At 40.3% G+C, this 25,482-nt stretch overlaps 1 protein-coding gene and 1 pseudogene across 13 annotated transcripts in view; one reads left to right on the top strand and one right to left on the bottom strand.

Moving 5' to 3' along the window:
- Positions 1–25,482, top strand: part of SRPK2 (SRSF protein kinase 2) — a 230,210-nt gene that overhangs the window by 140,161 nt on the left and 64,567 nt on the right. For all 13 annotated transcript variants that reach the window (XM_032643942.1, XM_032643940.1, XM_032643944.1 and 10 more), the window contains one exon: positions 20,130–20,281. In XM_032643942.1, coding sequence (XP_032499833.1) covers positions 20,130–20,281 — 152 coding nt within the window. The remainder of the gene's footprint in view (positions 1–20,129; positions 20,282–25,482) is intronic.
- LOC116759811 lies at positions 7,969–8,229 on the bottom strand (annotated as a pseudogene).

Genomic DNA, 25,482 nt, shown 5'->3' with positions numbered 1-25,482 from the left:
TTCTGAGTTTAAACTCTGAATACTTAATGGTATAATTATGTATATTTTGATGGAATTAACTAAAATTTGGATTTACTTGAATGAAGTAGGTGATTAAAACAGACTGATTAGTGTAGTAACATTTTAAGAGACATACATTTATTAGAGTGGAATGTCCTATTCCTGAAATCTTCTGGAGCATCAGAAGTTCTTATTTGAAATCTGCCTTTCTTTGCCTGTGCCTAGTAGTATTTGCTTTCCTTGCTTGTGTTTCAGTCATAAGCACACTTGAGTGTATTACCGGAAGACATCTGTAAGACACGGTAATGGCTCCTTACAGCGGAGATTCTTAACTGGGTGTGTGTCAGACTCCTAGTGACATGTGCCCAGGCCACATTCCAGACCTACTGAGTCAGAATCTCCTGCTTGTAGGCTTTTGTCTTTTGAAAAAGCTTCTACATGATCATGGTGTATAGTCTTATAAGAACTGTTGTGTTACAGATCCTAAAATAAATATAGATTAAATTCTGCATGACGTTTTATATCTTACCAGAAGTAAACTCCATATTCTTCATTCAAGGGTGTCAGAATCTGGTTTCAGTCTTTCTTTCTAGCATTTCTGCCAATATTCTCCTGTGGGTACCTTGAATATCAGCAAAACTGGACTTTCCTGTTGCCATGCCTGTGCTTATTCCTGAGGTTCCCCTTGCCTCAAAAGCTCTTCCTCACAGTTCAGCCTCAGTTGTCACTACTTTCTCTATGGATTCCGTGGGGACTAAACGAGCCAGAGAAAACATTTCTGCCTTTCTGGGTATTTTGTTTTGTTCTCATTGTATTCCCTGGACCTTGGAACCTTGACTATATTGAGGTGATTAAGGTAATAATCTTTCTGAACCATGGTCCACCTTGTTTTATATTGTTATTTGTATACTTGTCTGCTCTAGTCTGTCAGACACCTGGTTCCATGCACGAAGACAGCTTTTACTCATTTTTAACAATAAAAAAGTTTGATAAATATTTCTTGAACAAATGTGAGGTATCTTCTCTGTACGTGGGTAGTCAAGCAGAATTTGGAACTATAGGGTAGAATCACAAAATTTATGAGCACAACTGTAGGAGAGAATATCACAGTCCGTGAGTTCTCTCTGATCTGAGTCGGTGGGATGATCAGACTGGTGGAGTACTTTATAGCTCCTGCCCCATCAGAGATACCAGTTTGATGTTTTTCAAGACAGTCCTCAGTTGTGAGATAAATTTGAACTGAGACGGTACTGTGTCATGTGTGAATACAAGGGGGAGTATTTGTAGCATTTGGTTTCATGGGTGCTAGTCTCAGCAACACGTTATGTTTTGAATTTCTGTTCCACCTTAGGTAAGGCTCTTATGTTGAACACTAAAGCTTTTATTTTCTTACCTGTTCAGTACTGCCCTTGCAGGTTAGTGAGTGGTTTAAAACTAGGCAGTGAGTTTCCCATGTGTTAACATACATGACTGGGGGGTTTGCAGAATTTCATATTTGGTGGTGAAGAGTATTTGATCTGAACCAACTGGAGGGTGATGAGAGCATGTGTTAAGAGCAGTGTACAGGGGAGAACTCACTGGTGGCTATGATGATCGGTTTTTTTTTTGAGTCAGCTTTATTAAGATATGATTGACATTAAATAAAGAGTCACCAGTTTTAGGTGTACAATTCATGGAGTTGTGACTGTTGTACGTATACGTGGTATAACCACAACCGCAGTTGTGAGGTAACATTTCGTCAGCACCAGAAGTTCCCTTGAGCCCTTTTACAGTTAGTACCCTTCCCCCACTCCTTAGTCTCTGGCAACCATTGATCTGCTTTCCATCACTGAAGTTTCGCCTTTTAAAAATGGAATCATATACTCTGTAGTTTGACTTCCTTCACTTAGCACAGTTCTTTTGAGTTCATTCATGTTCTTGTATTTGTTCATTGTCTTGTATTGCTGAGTAGTTATTCCATTGTTTAACCACAGTTTATCCTTTCTAGTGTCATCTTTTGGTGAGCTTGAAACTGCACATTATTTGTTTAAGGGTTTAGTTGACATCTGGTATCCAAACTACACATGAGTATGATTTTTCTTGTTTAGAAGCTCATTAAAGTCAAATAGAATCTTAGACTGAAGGACTTGAATGTAGTGGTTATAGTGGTGACATATGAATCTGGTAATGTTTCTTCAAGTGTGGCCCTTAAACCACCTGCATCAGTTTCCTGGGGTGCTTACCAAGCATGCCAATTCCTGGGCCTTCTCTCAGTCTTAGTGAGTCAGTCTGTGAGTGGAGAAGTCTGAGTGCTGTAAGTGGATATCCGTACTACAGAGGATTCATCTCATCCCAGTGAGTGTCCTTCAATGTTTCCTTTTCAAGCCTCTCACCGGTGTCAGTTATTTACCACCTACCCTTCCTTCTACAGTCCACTGGCACAGCAGCAGATCTAGTTCTACTAGAAAGTTGGGTCTGGAAATATTTCACTGCTTCCAGCTGCTGCCTAGTAGGGAAAGCTTCCTTCCTGGCTCTCCAGTCACTAGTTGTATGACCTTGAACTTACCCCCTGTGCCTTATGATCCTCATCTGTGAAGATGGGGTGAATAATAGTACTTCAGAGTTGTTTGAGCATTGAGTTAATTATATGAGTAAAGTACTCAGAATAGTTCTATTATTTAAGAGTTCGATTTTTAAAATATTGTTATTTTGAGTAGTATTTTTATCGCCACCCTGGAAATATACATTCATTATTTGTTTTAACTCACGTTTACGAGTTTATCAATCACCATTTTTTCTTGTAATTTAGACCTTCCTTCCTCATCGTTTCATGTCTTCCTGAAATCTATTCTTTAGAAGTTTCTTTAGAAGAAGTCTGTAAATGATAAACTCAGTTTTTGTTGATTTGAAAATACCTTTATTTGTTTTATGTATACATGTTTTCCTTCCTTCCTCCCTCCCTTCCTCCCTTGGCTGTGTTGGGTCTTCGTTGCTGCGCGGGGGCTTTCTCTAGTTGCGGTGGGTGGGCTTCTCATTGCGGTGGCTTCTCTTTGTTGCGGACCACGGGCTGTAGGCGCGCGGGCTTCATTGCTCTGAGGCATGTGAGATCTTCCCAGACCAGGGATCGAACCCGTGTCCCCTGCATTGGCAGACAGATTATTAACCGCTGCGCCACGAGGGAAGTCCCTACGTGTTTTCTTTAGCCAGTTATATAACTGAAAATGACAGTCATTATGACTCTTAGCACTTTGATGACCTTACACCACTGTTGTTTGACTTCTTTCTTTTGTGACCTCTAGTGACAGTGTAATTGTCATTTCTATGTAGAAAATCTGGCTGTTTTTCTCCCTGTTTTTTTCTCTTGCCTTTGGAGTTCTTCAGTTTTATTGTTCTGGAGATTTCTCCTTGTCTGGAACACTTTGTGCTTTCTGAATTTGAGATGTATGTTCCTTATCAATTCTGGACAGTTCTTAGCTCTTCCTTCTTTTCCCTTCTTCAAGAAGCCCAAAGAGTAGATTGGTTAGATCTTCTCATTCTCTACTCCACTTCTCAACCTTTCGTCATGTTTTCAGTCTCTTTGTCTTTCTGTGATACTGGGTTCGCCAAAAAGTTCACTCAGGTTTTTCCTGTTTTACAGAAGAACCCGAGCAAACTTTCTGGCCAACCCAGTACATCCTAGATGATTTCTCCAGATCCATATTCCAGTCTCTTGTTTGTTGTCTAATCAATCAATGAATTTTAAGTCTCATGCTTTAATTTCCTGCTTGTGCTTTCGTTTCCTTTGTTTATTTCTATCAGGATTATATTTATTGTATATTCTGTATTTCATAGTACTAGTATCTGAAGCTACTTTTGCTGGTTATTATTTCTTTTGGCTTGCTCATTGGGTATTGTTTCCTTATTTATTTGGTGATTTGAAAAAAATTATTAAATCACACCTGCCCAACCCAATCTTAACTGCTTGGAATCCCAGTTAGCCCTGATTGAAGATGCATCTCTCCCAAGAGGATTTGTTTTTAACTTCTTCCAGGCACCCAGGGACGGCAGTGACCCGGAAGCACTCCAAGTTAATTCTTGGCTTGGGGGTTTCAGAACTAGCAAGGTATAATAAAAAATTCAAATGCTAACTCTGCCCAAGGAGAAGCTTGAGATTGCAGATTAATAGGAGAGATTTCCCCTGCCTCTAGTCGAGAGAAGTTTGGTATCCGAAATTCGTCTCACTGGTTGATCCTAGTTCTTGTTTCTCTAGTCCTATCTCTTCCTAGGACCTGTCTTTGGATAGCAATTGTAGCTGGAATCCTAACCTTATTCTTGAGCCTCTCCCATTGGGGTTGGATTTGGTGCTTGGAGAATCTCCCGTTTCTCTGGAAAATGTTTTTCTGATAGCTTCTTTAGGTATCCACCAATCTCTGAAAACGGCCATTCCTACAGGAATAATATTAATGTGTTTCAGCATTTTTGAAGAACTATAAACACAATTCCTATAGTAAGGTTGGTATTAGTGCTAATTGAAGCAAGTCTTAAATAAAGCCATTTATCTAATATTGAAGAATGTGTATGGCTGAAATTATAAAGTTTGAAAGAGGCAGAACGTATTGCAGTGGACTAATAACTCTTCAGATGACCAAAACTCTCTGCCAGCAATTGTAAATTTTGTCTTCCATCTAGGGGAAACAGTTTTTAAGATGGGAACACTGCTGTTGTGTAAAGTCCATTGAAACCCTAGTTCACAAGAAAGTCTTTGAGGATTAGGCTTAACTTTGTACTTGTCAAAAAAGACCTAGTTAGAACAAGTCATGTGTTACTGGAGAATGTTTATTAAGCAGTTTGCTTACGTGTTAAATTTTTTAAATCTATGTTGGACATCTTTTTTTTTCCCCCAAAGATGGTTATAGCAGCAGTACAACCCATTTTGTCATATTGCCTTGTAGAAATATGTGATAATTAACAATAGAGATGCTTCTGAAACTTTCTTAAATCTCATAACCAATCATGGTTATAAAATACATGAGTTTAGAAGTAGAGAGGTTAAGAGGTAGATTGATGCTGACCTTTGCATTAGCACAGTTACAGATGAGCAGAAAGGGCCAGAGGTCTGATAGCGCTGTCATGCATAATATATCAGGGTGTACCTCCTTATTATTCACAGCTGGAGCCCTGAGGAAGCAACAAGTTCATGGTAACCACACACCAGAAAGGTGAGAATAGGATGTGAGGATTAACCTTTATTGACTGCCTACCATGTGCGCAGTTACCATACCAAGGAATTTATGTATCATCCCTTTTAAATTACCATAAACCTATGACTTTCTTGAGAGGCTCAGGGAAGTTGTCACTGACTTGAATTCTTGTGGATTTTTAAGTGATGGAACCGGTATTCACACCTAACCCACAGGCTTTCTACCAGAAAACTGCATATTGTTTGGAGCTGGACTTTTATCCTAGCTTTCCAGCCCTAGACAGTGCATTTTGTTGTTCTTTAGTAAATTCTCCCGAGGCGCCAAGGGTGGGGGAGGGGTGGAGTGGTGGTGGGGTCAGAGATAGGAACCACTTTCCCAGCATCCACTTTGCCTTTCCTTATTTTTCTTTCTTGTCTTTATAAATTAATAATTAATTTCAGTAGCTGTGCGCATGGTGCCCAACTGAAAAAGTATGAAAGGAGTATAAGGAATTTTTGAAAAGTTAATTCCTCTCCCTGACCATCAGTCATTGAGCTCCTTTTCCTGGAGGAGAGCCATTATTGTCAGTTTCTTGTTGCTTCCACCAGAAACAGTCTGTTAACATGAGGTGCATGCATTGTATTATATCTGTAAAACAAATGGTACATGCCACACACAATTGCGCTGCACCTTTGTATTTATCATCGACCTATCTTCCATATTAGTACATAGAGGACAGCCTCTTTATTTTCGTGTAACAACTTTATTGAAAGATAATTCATGTACCATAAAATTTAAAATGTGCAATTCAAAGATGTTTCAGTCTACTCACAGAATTTTGTAACCATCACCAACCACCTAATTTTAGAACATTTTCATCATCCCCACAATAAATTCTGTACACTTGAGTAGTTACCTCCATTTCTTCCCACCTCCTCAGCCATAAGCGGCCACTAACCTACTTTCTCTCTATTCTGGGAATTACATGTAAATGGAATCATATAATATCTTTAGTGGCTAGCTTCTTTGAGTTACCATAACATTTTCAAGGATCATCCATGTCGTAGCATCTATCAGTACTTCCATTACTTTTTATTGTTGAGTATTATTCTATTCTATTACTATTTTGTTTTATTTATCCATTCATCAATTAATGGACATTAAATTGTTTCTGCTTTGGGGTAGTACGAATAATGAGGCTAAGAACATTTATGCGCAAGTTTTTATTTTTGATGTATGTTTTAGCTTCTCTTGTGTATATACCTAGGAGTGGAACTGCTGGGTCATATGGTAACTGTTTAATCTTTTGAGAAACTGCTTCTAGTTTTTCAAATGTTTTTCAAAATGCGTACATCATTTTCCTTTCTTATAAACAGTCTGTGAGGGTTCTAATATTTGCATATTTTTGCCATCACTTGTTAGTATCTGTCTTTTTGATTATTGCCATCCTAGTACGTGTGGATTCGTGGTTCATTGTGGTTTTGATTTTTGTTTTTCTGATGGCTAAAGATGAACATCTTTTCTAGGAGTTTTAAATAGTTTTAGGTCTTAACATCTGGGTCTTTGATCTACTGTGAGTTAATTTTTGCGTGTAGTGTGAGTTAGGAGTCCTACTTTATTCTTTTGCATGTGGGTGTTCATTTATCTCATCACCTTTTGTTTAAAGACACTGTTCTTATTGAATGGTCTTGGCACCTTTGTTGAAAAATCATTTGACGGTAATGTGATGGTTTATTTCTGGACTCTCAGTGCCACACTCTGTTGATTACTGTACCTTTGTAGTAAGTTTTGAAATCAAGAAGCGTGAGTCTTCCAGTATTGTTCTTTCTCAATATTGGTTTGGCTATTCTGGGTCATTGCATTTCCATATGAATTTTAGGAATGGCTTATCAGTTTCTGCAAAGAAGCCAACTGGTATTTTGATAGGCGTTGAATTTGGGGCATACTGTCATCTTAACAGAATTAAGTCTTCAGTCCATTAACGTGGGATGTGTTTCTTTTTATTTAGATCTTCTTTAATTTCTTTCAGTAATCTTTTCTAGCTTTGATAGTATATATTTTGAACTTCTTTTGTTAAATTTATTCCTATGTACAGTTGACCCTTAACACGGGTTTGAACTACTTGGGTCCACTTATACGTGGATTTTTTTTAATAGTATGTACTACAGTACTACACAGTCCACAGATAGTTGACTCTGTGTATATGGAGGAACCACATACACAGAACGCCAACTATTAAGTTGTACTTCGATTTTCAGCCGTGCCCCAACCCTCTAATTGTTCAATGTTCAACTGTATCTTATTCCTTCTTTTTCCATGGAAAGCAGAAAAATAATTTATTCTAAAAGATAGCAGAAATAAGAAATTCATCCTGAAAATATACTTTGGTATAATTCTGGTGAGACAGATTTTTCCCTCTGAACATGTTCTCCTACTGACTGCCCCACTGGAGTCTTGTAAGAGTTCTTAAACATTTCGCTGATTCCCCTGTTGAGAGCAGGAAGGAGCCATCTTCAAATCCACAGGTTCCAAGGAGAGAATAACATTATTTCTCAGAAGAACAGCACTTTCTATCTCAGAAGAGTACATAAACATTTTATGGAGGTAGCATACTTTAGGTTAAATAGGTACATCATTCACCAAAGTGTAATAAGAAAGGTGACCAGAAAAAATACTGCATTGTAGAATAAGGCATTCAAATGTGGTGGGAACATTTAAGGCAGTTGATGGCTAAAACGTTTGAGTTAAGGAAAGGAAGGTGGTCTGGGTGTGGAGGTGATTTTGCATCCAGAGGAGTTCTCTTTGTGGCCTCAGTGACTGAGCACTGGCGAGCAGGTCTTCTTCCTCAAGGCCAGTGATGCTTGAGGTACCAGATGGTTTCATTTTTCAACTGTGGTCCAAAGAGAGGGTTGAGTTGGGCCAGAATTGCGATCAGCCAAAAGAGATAGCGGCAAACCGAACAGGTCACCAATATGGTGATGATAACTCCCTGGTTGGGACCCTTTCAGATGAACCAGGGCACCAGGAAGCTGATGAAGCCACAGAACATGCTCATCATAATGAGAGGCACCGTGAGGCTGGTATATGCCATGGTTGCCACCGGAGCTCTGTGTTTTATTCTTTTTGATGCTATTGTGGATGGAATTTTCTTTCTTTTTTTTTTTTTTTTTTTGCGGTACGTGGGCCTCTCACTGTTGTGGCCTCTCCCGTTGCGGAGCACAGGCTCCGGACGCGCAGGCTCGGCGACCATGGCTCACGGGCCCAGCCGCTCCGCGGCACGTGGGATCCTCCCGGACCAGGGCACGAACCCGCGTCCCCTGCATCGGAAGGCGGACTCTCAACCACTGAGCCACCAGGGAAGCCCTGGATGGAATTTTCTTAATTTCATTTGCCTCATTTTTTATAGAAGAGTTTTGTTGTATGCATGTGCCATAATCTATCATCATGTTATTAACAAGTCTCCCATTGATGGACATTTAGGCCCCAATATATTGCTATTTACAGATATTGTCACTGTGAGTATCGGGTGAATTCCAGTAAGGAGGTGTGCTGAGCTAAAGGATATTCAGATATTGGAATCATCTGTCAAATTAAAAATGAATATACTCTTCCTGTTTATAATTTTACAGCTAAAATTTCCAATGGTGGGCTGTATAAAAAAATGTTCCAAACTCTTTTCAGTTAATTTTGTTTACTTATTAAAAGTAATGATATGCTAGAGGAGGTTCACGTTGCTAAAATGTTGCCTAGAGCAGCACTGTCCAGTAGAACTTTCTGTGATGATGGAAGTGTTCTATTATCTGCACTGTTCAGTACCATAAGTCACCAGCTGTATGTGGTTCTGGCTGCTTGAGCCCTTAAAATGAGGCTAGAGTGACGGAAGAACTGAATCTTAAATTTTATTCTGTTTAATTTGGCTAGTGGCTATTGTGTCATATAATTATAGTTGCTTTTTGATTTAAATCTTGCGGAGGTGTGCAGAAGCCATGTTCAAAGTGGTACATTTTGCGTTATTTCCTGAGTAGCAGGAGGCAGTTGTTCTAGTTAAGTTTCATCAACATACAGGTCTTAGTAAACAATTCTCCCCCCACCCCCCGCCCTTTTGTTTTTGTAGTGGCAGTTTACCCTGTACCCAGCTGGCTTCAGATTGCCTACAAACAGAGCCTTTTAGATAGAAACACACGGGTTCTTAGTTTGCTAGATTTTATATGTATATCTCGTCCTAATGTAAAAAGGTAGGCTTATATGAGGTAAAACTTATATATTCTCCAAAATCTGTCTTTGAAATTTATGAATTTATCTTGGTGATTATGCTATGGGTCACTGCTTGCAGATCATGAACCAGGAAGGCTAGAATCTGTTGGTGGTTTGACTAACCTTGTATGTTAGCTCTTAACTAGGCCTTGCTCTTGAACCCCTCAGTTCTCTTTGGCACTCTCACATGCTTGGAGAGGCATTGTTTACCAGCTGTTCACTCATGACCTCTGTTTCTATTGGCAGCCTAAACCTTTATTTTTTAACTATAGATCCTATATACCAAGCAGTCCACTGTATTTCTACAATGCTGGACATCCCACATGCCCCTCAAACTCTGATGAGCTGAAACAGAAGTAAGCTTTCACTGCAAACCATTCCTCCTCCTGCTGCTGTGTTCTCTCTCCAAATTAATGGTAACACTATCTTACTATCAGAAACCTAGGAGACAGACACTCACCTCCAGCAAATGAATTACTGAGTTCTGAGTTCAGGTTTTCATCATTTCCTCCTGCGACACCTCACTAGTTTCCCTGCTTCTGTCTTTTATCCTTTCTACCCATTCTGTATACCAATTTCATATGTTTTTTGCAGAGAGCAACTCTCTGGTCCTAAAATTGTATTTCAGTGGCTCCTACTTGCCTTAAGGATAGAGCGCAAATCCCTTAGAACTGTGGGTCGTTCCTCTGTCAGCTGGCTGCTGCTGAACCTCTTCCCTGTCTCCAGCCACACTGGACTAGTTTAGGCCTTTGTGCCTCTCATCACCCTGTTCCTGGGCCTTGGCCACCCTCCTCCACCCCCTGTGCCTCATTCTGTTCTGTCTCTAAGATCACTCCCAGCATGTAGATGTTTCTGGCTCAGCCCTCTGCCACCTCCTCCTCTATAACAACACTTGGAGCAGTTATGTTCCTATATTCATGCGTTTACAGGCATTTCTCTAGAGCCCTCTTGCTAGACCATGCATCCCTCAGTGCTGGGCTCCTTTGTACCCCGGTACACGTCATGGTGCATGCTATACGCCAGGGATCCCCAACCCCCGGGCCACGGACCAATTTCGGTTGGTGACTTGTTAGGAACCGGGCCGCACAGCAGGAGGTGAGTGGCGGGCGAGTGAAGCCTCATCTGTATTTGCAGCCGCTCCCCGTCACTCGCATTGCCACCCGAGCTCCACCTCTTGTCAGATCAGTGGCAGCATCAGATTCTCATAGGAGTGCAAACCCTACTGTGAACTGTGCGTGCGAGGGATCTAGGCTGTGCGCTCCTTATGGGAATCTAGTGCCTGATGATCTGAGGTGCAGCTGAGGCGATGCTAGCGCTGGGGAGCGGCTGCAAACACAGATTATCATTAGCAGAGGGGTTTGACTGCACAAAGACCGTGATAAATCAGCTGCTACAGAGTCATATCAAAATCCTATCAGTGAGTGGCAAGTGACAAGCTGCATCTTATGGAGTAGACTGGACCTAAGGCACACACTTCAGGTGTCACTGTCTCCTGTCACCCCCAGGTGGGACCATCTAGTTGCAGGAAAACAAGCTCAGGGCTCCCACGGATTCTGCATTATGGTGAGCTGTATAATCATTTCATTATGTAGTACAGTGTAACAATAATAAGAAGGAAAGCGCACAATAAACGTAATGTGCTTGAATCATCCCGAAACCATCCCCCACCCCATCCCATGGAAAAACTGTCTTCCACGAAACTGGTCCCTGGTGTCAGAAAGGCTGGGGACTGCTGTTATATGCTATTCTGAGTATTTGTGGAATCAATGGACGCCATTTTTACACGCTTTTGGGCTCTGGATTAAACTTTTCTGTCTGCCTTTCTCTTCTTCAGTAGTAATAACGTGTACTGCCAGGCCCCACACTGTTTTATGAAGTATTAATAATACAGGTGGATGAGAAGTCTATAGCTCCGTCATACATACGTTGTTAGGTGGTCAAGTAGTCAACTCGTTTGCTATCTAAGGTGTAGTTTAGTTGGGAAGCAGGTGTGATTTACTTACATCTTCACTAACTATGTTCAGTGTTCTAGAAGACAACACAGTCTTAGTAAGACCATGTAAAGTGTCTGGCTTGGAATTATGATTGTTTCTGTTAGAATTTGGGGAATAAGGTTTTGTTTTCCTTTCTTTCTTTTTTTTTTTTTTAACTTGCCTGTGCCCCAAAGAGAATTGGCTGTCACATTCTTATTACCCAGCTTCTTAATTCCTCTGATCATTTCAATTATTTAAAAAATGCCAGATTTGGTTGAGGCCAAAATCTGATAATTTAAAGTGAACTACTCTATTACTTATTGAGAACTTGGCAGCTCTATTCATTTTCTATTGCTGCACAAATTACCACACTTAGCAGGTGAAAACAATACCTGTTTATTAGCTCACAGTTCTGTAGGTCAGAAGTTAGGGCTGCACAGGTGGCTGATTTCTCACTGGACTGAAACCAAACTGCTGGCCAAGGCTGCAGTTCTCATCTGGGGATTGGAGTCCTCTTTTAAGATGACTAGTTATTGGCAGAACTCTTCCTTGCACTGAAGTTGTTGTTATCCTTCTAGCTGTTGGCTGGGGACCACTCTCACTCCTAGAGGCCACCCGTAATTCCTTGCTCTGTGGCCCTAATGGGCAGTTCCTGACATGAATGTTTGCTTTTTTGCAGGCTAGCTCAAGCACGCCCCTGACTTTTTCTGTGACCAGTCAGAGAAAAACCCTCACCTGTAAAAAGGCTCATGTGGTTAGGTTAGGCCCACCCAGTGTATCTGCCCTTTTGCCACATAACATAACGTAATTACAAGAGTGATATCATATTCACAGGGCTACCCACACTCAGAGGAACAGGGAATTACACAGGGCAAGGGTCATTGGGGCTCATTTTAGAATTCTGCCTACCACAGCAGACACTTCACATTTAGGTTTGATTTATACAAAGTTTAGAAATTCTCTTTTCATTGGAGAGGAATACATGAAATCATTGTGGCTTTTCCCTCCCTAGCTGTGTGACGTTACCCAGTGCTACAGCAGCTAGCCTTTTTAGATAAGCTATTTTGAGAGAAAGTGTATACTGATTGATTCTGTCCTTAAGTAGAAATGCCAGATTGCATGTTTCTCAGGCTGACAATTACCACCAAGAGAGGAAGAGTGAGAAGGAGGGTGGGAGGAAGAGAGTGAGTTTTAGATTTAGGCTGTCGACATACAAGGAAAGAAAAAGAAATTTGACTTTATGTGAATGTCCCTAGAATACTACCTGAAGAAATTGGTTTGGGATTCCTTTTCTTTATGTTTTGGTTAAAGATTAACTGAATTAATTTCTTAAATGGTGTCAGTTGCCATTTAAGCTGATAACAAAGGAAAGTACTTCTTTTTCTGCCAAATGTGAGGTTTACTTCTTTTTCTCTGCTGGAATGGAAAAGAAATAGCAGCTGGAAGGAAATCAGAGAACTCCCATCTGGTTGCTGTGGCAATTTAGAGCAGATGATGTATGCATTTTGCAAGGGTCGTTCAGTTTTTTCTCTTTACTAATAGAGCAAATGTACATGAAAAATATAATATGAAGTCGATAAGCATGATAAAATAATCTTAGTATTCTAATGTAATATTTGAAGAAAAGTATTTTGTTTTTTGTTTTTAAGAAGATGTTGGGGGTAGGAGTTTATTATTTTATTTTATTTATTTTTGCTGTGTTGGGTCTTTGTTTCTGTGCGAGGGCTTTCTCTAGTTGTGGCAAGCGGGGGCCACTCTTCATCGCGGTGCGCGGGCCTCTCACTGTCATGGCCTCTCCTGTTGCGGAGCACAGGCTCCAGACGCACAGGCTCAGTAGTTGTGGCTCACGGGCCTAGTTGCTCCACGGCATGTGGGATCCTCCCGGACCAGGGCTCGAACCCGTGTCCCCTGCATTAGCAGGCAGATTCTCAACCACTGCGCCACCAGGGAAGCCCGAGACTACCTTTAATATGTCACAAGGGCCTGATAGCCCTATTTGGAGTAATGATTAGAATATTTAGTTATGTTTTATGTAGGGCAAAATAAATGTAGTTCTTTGTGAAAAATATGAATGACTAGTTGGAATTTTGCTTTCTAGATTTTTTATTCCAGTCACTGAGCTGGTACATTTTCTTATGTATACATACACGTTCTGAAATTACTAGTGCCTTATAGAAACTTCAGATGATTAGATAGACTGTCTCTACTTTTTACAGAACTACATGTTATTTTTCACTGTGAATGTACTAGGCATTTGTAAAAGAGACCATGCATATAGATTGCTTAAATCTAAATGTAGATATTTATGATTTTTCTTGGAAGCATATACTTTATTAAGGTATAAGGTGGATATTAAAAGGTATTATATAGTCGTATAGGCTTTTGCTTTTTAAAAAACAGCTTTTTGAGGTATAATTCAAATACCATACAAATTAGACATTTAAAGTATGCAGTTCAGTATTTTTTAAGTATATTCACATGGTTGTATAACCATCACCACATGAGAACATTTTCATGCCTCCTGAAGAATCCCCCGTATCTATTAATAGTCAGTTTCCACTTCTCTCTTCCCCTGCTCCCAACTCCAAGCAACCATTAATACACTCTACAAATTTCCCTATTCTGGACGTTTTGATGTAAAATGGCATCATTCAACATGTGTTCTTTTCTGACTCGTGTTTTTCATTTAGCGTAATGTTTTCAAGGGTCATCCTTGCTGTAACATGTATTATCAGTACTTCATTTATTTCTATTGCTGAATAATATTACATTGTAAGGATATACCACATTTTACTTATCCGTCTATCAGTTGATGCACATTTGGGTTGTTGCTGCGTTTTATCTATTCTGAATAGCACTGCTATGAACATTTTTACACAAGATTTTGTGGGGTCAGATGTTTTCATTTCTCTTGGGTATATACCTAGGATTGGAATTGCTGGGTTTTATGGTAACTCTAAATTCAACCTTTTTCGGAACTACCAGATATTCCAGAACAGCTGTGCTATATTATACTCCTGCTACAGTAGTACGATGGTTCCAGTGTCTTCATTCTTGACAATACTTGTTGTTGCCTGGTGTTTTTTTTAATATAACCATCCTATTGGACGTGAAGTAGTATCTCATTGTGGTTTTGACTTCCCTCTTCCAATTGACTAATGATGCTGAACATCTTTTCATGTGCTTATTGGTCATTTGTATATCTTCTTTGGAGAAATGTCTCTTCTACTTTTTTAATTTTTAAAATTTGTCTCTTTATCGTCGTGTTACAAATTTCTTTTTATATTCTAGATACAAGTTTGTTTAAAGCTGTATGATTTATAAATATATTCCTCCATTCTCTGGGTTGTCTTTACTTTCTTAATGGTGCCCTTTGAAACGCAAACGTTCTTAATTTTGTTCAAGTCCAGTTTTATCTTTTTTTCTTCTATTGCTTATGCTTTTAGTATCATATCTAAGAAACATTGCCAAGCCTAAGGTAATCAAGATTTACTCATAGTTTTTCCTGCAAGTTATTAATTTTTTTTTTTTTTTTTTTTTGTGGCGTGCGGGCCTCTCACTGTTGTGGCCTCTTCCATTACGGAGCACAGGCTCTGGACGCGCAGGCTCAGCGGCTATGGCTCACGGGCCCAGCCGCTCCACGGCATGTGGGATCCTCCCGGACTGGGGCACGAACCCGTATCCCCTGCATCAGCAGGCGGATTCTCAACCGCTGTGCCACCAGGGAAGCCCTCCTGCAAGTTATAATTGTTTTAAAAAGTATTTTTATGTATTTATTTGGCTGCACCGGGTCTTAGTTGCGTCATGCGGGATCTTTTAGTTGTGGCATGCGGGATCTTTTAGTTGCGGCATGCGGGATCTTTTAGTTGCGACATGCATGTGGGATCTAGTTCCCTGACCAGGGATCGAACCTGGGCCCCTGCCTTGGGAGTGTGAAGTCTTAACCACTGGACCACCAAGGGAAGTCCCAAGTTATTAATTTTGAGTTAATATTTATGTGAGGTAGGGTTACAACATTTTTTTGTATGCAGATAGCCATTTGTCCCAGTTACATTTGTTGAAAGACTATTCTTTCACCATTTAGTAGTGTTGGCATTGTTGTTGAAAATATTTATGAGTTTTCCCCCCCCACGGCTTATGTGCTTGTAGTAATTCTTTTTTTTTTTTTTTTTTTTCTGGCCATGCCGCATGGCTTGCTGGATCTTAGTTCCCTGACCAGGGATTGAACCCAGGCCACAGCAGTGACAGCGCCAAGTCCTTACCACTAGACCACCAGGGAACTCCCTATTAATTCTTATATGTAATAACTTTCTTGGTTTGTCTTTTGAAATAACTTCTTGATGGTTTTCAATAGGATTAGTGAAAGTTGTCTTTTATTTTTTTTAATCGCTTGATGTATTTCATGAGTATACACTTGGTGAGATCACCTCTTGATCTTTTAAACAGTTGGGATTTAACCAGGCTTTGAGGTGCTGTAGAAGCCACCAGAGACCAGTTTGAAGAAGCCAGCCTTTAAAGACAGTGTGGCATCATTCTCTCTTACGTCCGTCTGCCCTAAGACAAATCTACTGTGTTTTTCCTGTGCAGTAGGCAGTAACAAGGCTGGATGGGATGAAAAGGAGTCAGTGATTGGACTGTAACATTTGGTAGTTACAGTGTACTTATCTTACTATGATGAACTGGGTAATTTGAGAGTTGGTGATAATTGGTGTGAAGCAGGTTACTGGGAGAAGCCTCAGAAAAAAATATTCACTGATGTGACCAGGAATCTCTGCCAAGACAGTCCTCTGCTATTGTTGAACCTGAGGGTCTAGAGTGGTGCCATCTAATAGAAATGTAATGTGAGCCTCATTTGTAATTTAAAGTGTTCTAGTAGCCACATTAAAAAAAAAGATGAATTTAATTTTAATAATTTATTATATCCAAAACATTATTATTTTAACATGTAATAAATATAAAATTATTTTATATATATATATATATATGTGTGTGTGTGTGTGTGTGTTGGTGTTGTTGTTTTTCCAGTACGTGGGCCTCTCACTGTTGTGGCCTCTCCCGTTGCGGAGCACAGGCTACGGACGCGGAGCACAGGCTGCGGACGCGCAGGCTTAGCGGCCACGGCTCACGGGCCCAGCCGCTCCACAGCATGTGGGATCTTCCCAGACCGAGGCACGAACCCGTGTCCCCTGCATCGGCAGGCGGACTACCAATCACTGTGCCACCAGGGAAGCCCCAATATAAAATTATTAATAAAATATTTTACATTTTTTTGTACAAATCTTGGCAATTCAGTACGTATTTTATACTTAGAACACATCTCAATAAGGACAAGGTACATTTTCAGTGCTCAGCACTCACATGGGGCCAGAGGATAGCAGAGTTCTAGGTGTTTTGATATGATAGCCAGTCAAGATATTACATCAACATTACTCAACTTCCTCTGTATTTCAACATTACTCAACTTCCTCTGTATTTCAAGGTATGCTGACTCATCCCTTTAACTTGATAGAACTGGCTTTGGGGGAACTATCTGCCTGCCTGTTCAGCATGGCCCTCCCTGACCCCAGAGGGTCTGAGAATTTTGTTAAGCAAGTGATGTGGCAGCTCACCAAGAGACATACATTATGATAAAGATACCCAAGCCTGTCAAACTAGAGAAAATGGGCGTGTGAAAATTAGAATCTGTTCTCCTTTATCATAGATACAGTCTATTCCATTGAGGTAAAGGTATATGTAGCAAATGCCACTGATGAAGTGGTGCTCACATGGGCATCATTTTGCCACCACTCCCCTCCCCTCCCTCCCTCCACCCCCTCCTCCCCACCCATTTGTCAGTGTCTGGACTTAGGTTTTTTTTGGTGATGATTAAAAAATTTTTTATTGGAGTATAGTTGATTTACAATGTTGTGTTAGTTTCAGGTGTACAGCAGAGTGAATCAGTTATACATATACGTATATCCAGTGTTGGTTTTTTTAAGATTCTTGTCCCATGTAGGCCATTACAGAGTATTGAGTAGAGTTCCCTGTGCTATACAGCAGGTCCTTATCAGTTATCTATTTTATATATAGTAGTATGTATATTGTCAATCCCAATCTCCCGATTTATCCCCCACCCCGCTAGTCCCCTGGTAACCATAAGTTTGTTTTCTACATTTGTGAGTCTACTTCTATTTTGTAAATAAGTTCATTTGTACCCTTTTTTTTTTAGATTCCACATATAAACGATATCATGTATTTGTCTTTCTCTGTCTGACTTACTTCACTTAGTATGAGAATCTCTAGGTCCACCCATGTTGCTGCAAATGGCATTACTTCATTCTTTTTTATGGCCGAGTAATATTCCATTGTATATATGTACCACATCTTCTTTATCCATTCCTCTGTTGATGGACATTTAGGTTGCTTTGTCTCTGGACATGTCTGTGATGATCACAACTGACATGTAGTGGCTGGAGGCCAGGCTGACAGCGTTCTACAATGTACAAAACAGCACCCACAGCTGTGAGTTTCCTGGCTCAAGTATCAGTGGTGTCGAGCGTAGCAGCGCCCTGCAGCAGTGGAACAAGATCTTCTAGTCCTTCCCTTTTCATTAGTTGTTACATAGTCTCCACAGGGAATATGTGTCGTTGTTTTTTTGGGTTTTTTTTTTTTTTAATTTAGAGAATCTCTTTATTTTTTCATATAAAATTTCTTAGGAAGAAATAGTCAACATTGAAAGTATTTTTGGTTGAGCAAATTTGTCAAATAGATAGATTCCACCCCCAAGAATGGGTCATGTAAATCTTTTCTCTAACCTCTTCCCTTTGGGGAAGCATTAAAACTGGTGCAGTTCCTCTCCTACCTCCCCTTCCTCAGGCCTCTTTTCCCTAGGATCATTTTATTTTCAGTAAAGCCATGTCTGTTAAAAAGAAAATGAGCATTTGCAAGGCTGCCAGAAAGATGACTGCACTTCCATAAGGTCCCTTGGGATTTCTTTGGCGGTCCTGGCAGTGGTGTTGGTGTTTGGTTGTGATGACTCCCTTTCAGTGCTCCATCATGAGGCATGGTTAATTGAGAATGTTATCGCCACCATTGTCCTAATGTCTGTTACCTAAGGAGCTGTAACTTTGAGTCTCCATAAATTGTAGCAAGTAGAAATCAGTACAAGTCATTTTCAGTTTATAAACATTCTTTAGTTGTCCTGCCAAAGGTAATCATACTTGCCAGGGTTGACCTTTAAGGTTACCTGTGAGGTGTGATCCCCACCCCATCCTCATGACTGCTGGTGTTTCTGCTGCCTTCCTTCGTTTGCTGTGGCACTTTGAGTTTTTGGTGGCAACCCACATAAATGAGCTGTAACTACCTTAGGCTGAAGGAAGTGTGCTAAAAGCTATTTGGGGGCTCCTAGATTTGGCAAGAATTTAGAGGTTCAGCTTAGAAAGGGGCAAGTCCTCTGACCCTGCCTTTTACTAGCAGCTAGGATGAGTTTGCACCCTGTGATGGCTGACCTTCTCAAGCAAGGTTCCACGGCTCTGTGCCCTAGGCTGTACCGCAATGAGAAGAGAGGACTGGAGCCAGCCTTTCATTGTGCAGGGAGTAGCAGTGTTCCAAAACATGCTTTTAGAAAGGGAGCATCAGTACTGGGGAGGCCAAAAAAATGGCCGTTATCTACCACATCAGTGTCTGTGAGGTTCCCCTTGCTCCCCAGACTAGAGGCCCTCTGTTCATCCCACTGAAACTGCCTCTGGGGAACAGTCCATCAGCCGAACCCCCTTGCCCCTACCACTCAGTATCTTTTCCCTCCCCACTTTTTATCTGTAGAGCTGTGGCCAGCTCAGGGAGAGCAGTGATGGTCCTGTTGTTAGGGCAGCTTGCAGCTCAAGAGAGGTTCTGCATCCAGTTGAGACTATTGGTTCAAGATTCCCCATTGGGATATGGCTAGAAGGAGCAGTTACATTTTATAAGTGAAAGCTTGATTTTACAGAATTGCATTATGAATGTTTTACTTCTAAGCAAATGTATTTAATATATCCTGAGTTATTCTAGATATCTGAAAGGTTTACATCTGTAACCTCTCAAGTTGTTTATTTGTTTTTAGTATTATAGGCTTTCCTATCTTTTGTAAAGGAGTATACTAAACATTTAGCCTTTTCGTAACAATTAGAAATAACCATTGGAAGTCTTGCATTGATGTATGGGTTGTATTTGTATTTGACTGCAGTGGATGTTTTCTTTGTTTAATTTCCAGTTTGGGACAGTGTTCTTGTCTTGCTAAGCAAGGTGTACATTACAGTATACATTAGTTGGCTTTTATGAGTTATCCAGGAAACCTAACCACATTCCAACTGTTTCTATGGGGAAAGGAATTCTGATTTTAAAATGATGAAAATAAGCCCTTTTTTTAAAGTCTAGGGTTGCTTTCCTCTGTCTTTTTCTAATCTCTGGGGGATGTGTTCTGACTACTAAGGCTGTGTATCATGAGAGGATAACTCTTTTTCACTTACAATTCATAATATTATCAAGACTTAAGACATAATGACACTTGGAGTGAAAACGGGCCTGCAGAAATATTCCTTGGTTTAATAAGGGTAGTCACCCCCCCGCCCCCCACTTGTGTTTTGAAGCAGTACTTGAATTCAGCTAAAGTGGCTGAAGTGACATTAATCAGCATCTCTTCTTAGTGTGTGACAAGTTTTATTTTTTCCCATAATAAGAAACTCTCAAGTGTATTCATAATGCAGGATTTACTTCTGAGTAAACAAGAATTGTCCTTCCTCTGTTTCAGGCCGGAGCCTCAGCAGAAAGCTCCCTTGATTCCTCCACCCCCGCCCCCTCCACCACCGCCGCCTCTGGCAGACCCTGCGCCCCCGGAGCCAGAGGAGGAGATCCTGGGGTCAGACGATGAGGAGCAGGAGGACCCCGCAGACTACTGCAAAGGTGACGAGCCCGTGCGCCTGCCGGCAGAGCACGGGGGCTTGGTGATGCCAGCTCCCTGGTCGTTGTAAAGTTAGCCTCTTGCTGTCCGTATCGTTGAAAACTTGTAGATCATTAAGAGTAGAATGCTACCTGAAAATATAAGAGATATCAGGAGGAAAATTTGTGAGGGAAAGAAAATAAATACATGTGTGCGTACATATGCTGAGTACGTTCAAGAGGATTTAAATCCGCTGGTAGGGTTAAAAAGATGGTATAAAGCAGGACTACTAAAGATAAACACAGAGTAAACCATCTGCAAAGAAAAGAGCATAGAAAGTAGAGGGTACGAAGCCCCTACAGGAGGAGCCAGTTAAACTGCTGTTCTCTGCATTGGACTTGAGCTTCTGGGCTGCTAAGACTAATAAGGAACTGTTCCTTTCTCTGCGCAGCACTGAGTTACATAGTATTCATTGTGTGTGGAATGAAAGTCGGTCCATTTGTTTCCTGGCGTTGTACTCAACGAGAAAGACAGTTTGTGGGTTCTGCCATTGTGACGTAGTGGATTATGTTTTCAGCTATAATTTCACAGATACATAGAAGTTATTCAAGTGGAGTATTCTTGCATTGACATTTCGTGAAGCCCAAGAGCATATAGCTAAACTCCTAGAAGGCAAGCATGTTGTGTGATGAGTATTGAAAACAGTTTGATCCAGACCCCATACTCTGTGTAGACTGGATCCCAGGAATCAAGGCGAAAAGAAAGGCAGTCCATTTGCTGCCTCTTCTTACTCACTTGGACTTTAATTCCCTCTAATGGAAAATTATCACAATCTGAATTCTTAGCTTCTGAACAGTTGATGAGCCATTTATCTGCTACAAATTAAGGAAAACGTAAATCAGATTCTATATGGCTTAAGAATAGATGGCAGGAGATGCACACGTGTTCAGGCCATAAAGCATTAATGACTCTTCGGCTCTATTGTATCTTAGCGTCAGTTTATCTAGTGATTGCAGGCCCTTTGTGTGTTGGTTAACGTTAGATACGAGAAAGCAAAAGTTAATATTCTGCTCTGAAAAGTTTAAGAAGGAATCTTCCGCTCTAACGTGATTTTTCCATAGGTGTAGATTTCTACACATAAAATCATGTTTTCCTTAGAAAATGGAATGTTGATCTTTAGCATTTGTACGAGTAGTGATTATGACCCCAAAGGTAAAGATCTATGCCTTTTAATATGGAAAAGAAGATGTTTTCCATCCTCCCTCTTAATCTGCATTTCTTCGTTTGAAAATGAAGTTATTTGAAGAGGAAATGCGGACAACTGTCTTGATTTTGCTGCTTAGGCCAAAACATTAGGTTGGTGTGAAGGAACTGTTCTCTTCAGGTCATAGGTTCCCCACTGCTGGAATGAGAATATTTGCCTCACACGTGGCTCTTTTGTGGTATAGACCGTAACAGGTGTTTAAGATAACTGACAAATGCTTTCAAGGGGCCCATGGAGTTGATTGGGAATGTCCGGGAAAATAACTGCCCCCACCCCACAATAGAATAGATAACTTTCTATCTATTCTGGAAACGGTTGAATTTAAGTTACCAACACGATGCTTTATCATCCCTGAGTACTTTAGTATGTTTTGCCTACAATCAAGTACATTCTCCTATGTTAACCACAATACGACTATCAAGATCAGGAAGTTAATGTTGATATACTTCTACCATTCAGTCCTCGGACTCCATTCAGGTTTTGCCAGTTGCCCAGTATTGTTACTTTTGTGAAACCGATCCATTGAAGAATCACATTGCATTTTGTTTTCTTCTTCCCTTAGTCTGGAACAGTTCCTTAGTCTTTTCTGGGCTTTCATGGCTTTTGAAGATGTAGGCCAATTGTTTTGTATAATGTTTTCTCATTTTGGAATACCAAAAAAGTGTTGTTCTGTGAGACGTGTTCTTCTCATTGAATCCTATCAGATACTACATGGTTTTGATTTATACCAATACAGTTGATGTCAATCACTTGTTCAGGTTGGTGTCTGCCAGATAGCTCTACTGCAAAGTTACTCTTTACCTCCTCGTAATTAATAAACATTTTGTTGAGAGTTACTTTGAACCTTTGTAAATATTCTTTTTTCAAGAAATTTACTTCCTTCTTCCTCTTCTTTCTTTCTCTCCCTGTATTCTACCTATCCCTCCCTCCCATCCATCTGTCTGTGTATCTCAGATGTACTCATTCATAGATTTCCTTTTTACTCAGTGGGTTGTAATCATTTAGTCTCCTTATATGTATAAATGCTTAGATTTTCCCAAACTGGCCATTAGGAGCCCCATCAGGTTGATTCTCTGTCCTTTTGAAAAGTTCATATCATTCTTTTTTGTTCTACACATTATTTTTTCACTTAGTATATATTAGAAGTCACTCTGTATCAGTACGTATAAAGCTGTGTCATTTGTTTTATTTATTATTTTTTTAGTTTAGCATAAATGTAAACCTTTATTTTTTAACTTAATTAAAATTTTTTTTACAATTTTAAAGGTTACTCTCCGTTTACAGTTATTACAAAATATTGGCTCTATCCCCCGTGTTGTGTACAGTACATCCTCGAGCCTGTCTTACACCCAGTAGTTTATACCTCCCACTCCTCCACCCCTGTATTGCCCTTACCCCCCTCCCCACTGGTTGTAACCATTAGTTTGTTCTCTGTATCTGTGAGTCTGCTTCTTTTTTGTTTTATTCACTAGTTTGTTTAGTTTGTTGTATTTTTTAGATTCCTCATATAAGTGATATCATACAGTATTTCTCTTTCTCTGACTTATTTCACTTAGCACGGTGCCCTACAAGTCCATCCATGTTGTTGCAAATGGCAAAATTTTATTCTTTTTAATGGCTGACTAGTATTCCATTGTGTGTGTGTGTGTGTGTGTGTGTGTGTGTGTGTGTGTGTGTGTGTTTATACCTTGTCTTCTTTATCCATTCTTCTGTTGATGGGAAAAGTCCCTATCATTCTTTAAATCCTTTCTTACTTTCAAATAAGATGTTCCTCATATACACTATTGATACTATGTATAAAATAGATTACTAACGAGAACGTACTATATAGCAGCGGTCCCCAACCTTTTGGCACCAGGGACCAGTTTCATTGAAGATAATTTTTCCGCGGACCGGGGGTGGGGTGGAGGGATGGTTCGTCAGTAATGCGAGCGAAGGTCAGCAGCAGGTGAAGCTTAGCTCGCCCGCCCACCATTCACCTCCTGCTGTGTGGCCCGGTTCCTAACAGGCTGTGGACCGGTACCAGTCGGAGGCTTAGGGGTTGGGGACCCCTGCTGTATAGCACAGGGAACTCTACTTAATGCACTGTGGTGACCTAAATGGAAAGGAAATCCAAAAAAGAGGGGATATATGTATAGCTGATTCATTTTGCTGTATAGTAGAAACTAACACAACATTGCATAGCAACTATACTCCAATAAAAATTAATCAAAAAAGAAAAAAAAAGAAAGATGTTCCTGGTTCATCTTGTACTATCTGTACGCCAGCCCTGGAATCAGCTCTCTCCACAAGGACCCCTGGTTTCTTTTAATGAAGAACAGTATTTAGAAAACAAGATCTGGGCATTAGATGAGATCATTACTATTGAGGTGTCACTGCTTCTAGGTCTCTTAGCACAGAGCTAAGTACATACTTCCTTTATGTATATATTTCTAAATATTTATTTCTGTTTTTATTTATGCATATATTACAATCCATGAGTTTAATATATCTCATTTCCATTGTAATGCTGGAGGATTCAGCTCAGTTTTATCCTTACCATGTCTATAGTTTCTTTCTTTGGCAGTAAGAGACTAGGCTGTCATTATCCTCATTTTGTTTACTGACTAGATTAATTTCCTTGTATGTCACTGCCGTTTTGGACATGTCTCCCCTCTCCTCAACACCTAGCCTGTCCTTAGACGTCCTTTGTCGCTTGGCACTACCTAAGGGCTGTGGAGTGAGAGCTCAGGAAGAGGGAAGAGGAGGGATGCCTTTCGCAGTCTAAGGGTATGTTTTGCTTAGTCTCTGGAGGTGGCTTGTCTCTCTTCTGTCACTTCACATCTCTTCTTGTTTCCTCTGACTTCATTCTTGGAGAACCTCTGCGCCACCAGACAGTTCTTAATAGTCCTGAAATAAAATAAAACATTAACAGACACAAAATATACCACATCTTTTCTCTCTCTTTACAAAAGACATTTTTGTTCATCATAGGAGTTATAGATATTTTGGGGGTCGGAGTGTCACCTGGAATCCCATCACCTACCTTTAGCTGCAATAACCATTTGGGTTCCTGCAATTCTGAATCATTCATGACGAACCAAACTGTATCTTAACTTTTTACCTTCTTTTTACCTCTTTACCTTTTCAAGTCTTTCCTTATTCAAAGCTTGTGAAACGTAACGCCTTTTTTTTTTTTTTTTTTTTTTTTTCCGTAACGCCTTTTTAACAAAAAGGCCACTATTTAAAGTTCTGATATTGCTAATGCATTATTCTTTGCTCCTTTCTATTGTACCTGGCAGTCTCTGTGGCCTGGGAGTCTTCTTTTCCTTTCTTCATAGCTAGCATGTTCCTACCCACGAGTCCAGGGGGGAAGTATAGACTTTGGAGTCTGAAAGAGCTGGGTTCAAAATCTGACCCTGTTGCTTTCCATTTCTGTATCCTCGGACAAGTTACCTTTGCTGTAGGCTTTATTAGTTTCTTCATCTGTAGTATCATCTCTCCACGTAATAGAATATGTAACAGCACCTATCACTGATGACTTTTTGAGGAATAAAATGAGATAAATATGTGAAGTAGGGCATACTACCTGATACATAGAAGATTCTTAAGAAATACGAATGTTATTTTCCTTAGTTCTGTTTTTGTTCCATCATTCTCTTCTCGGGTGTGTCCCCGTCTGTACTTTTGTGCTGACCCCCTTAGCGGTCTTAGCTGCCTCGCTTGTAGTATGCTTGTTTCTCTGGCCTCTGCAGACAGAGTGGTCAGCACTGCTTCTCTCTCTCCTTGTTTTTTTATGTTACCTCTGGTCAGTTGTCTGGGACAGGAACTGTAGCAGCAGGCTGTGTGGTTTATTCCGACATTTTCTTCCAAGCCCAGAGTATAACAAGGGTCAGGCACAGGGTCAGCCTGTAAGCAAACAGTTCTAGGAGGCCCTTGTGTAATACTGTACTTGCTTGCTTTTTTAAGCTGAAAGCCTCT

The sequence above is a fragment of the Phocoena sinus genome, chromosome 9, assembly GCF_008692025.1.
Source record: "Phocoena sinus isolate mPhoSin1 chromosome 9, mPhoSin1.pri, whole genome shotgun sequence".
In the NCBI taxonomy this organism is placed as follows: Eukaryota; Metazoa; Chordata; class Mammalia; order Artiodactyla; family Phocoenidae; genus Phocoena; species Phocoena sinus.
This window is presented reverse-complemented; position numbering and strand designations above follow the sequence as displayed.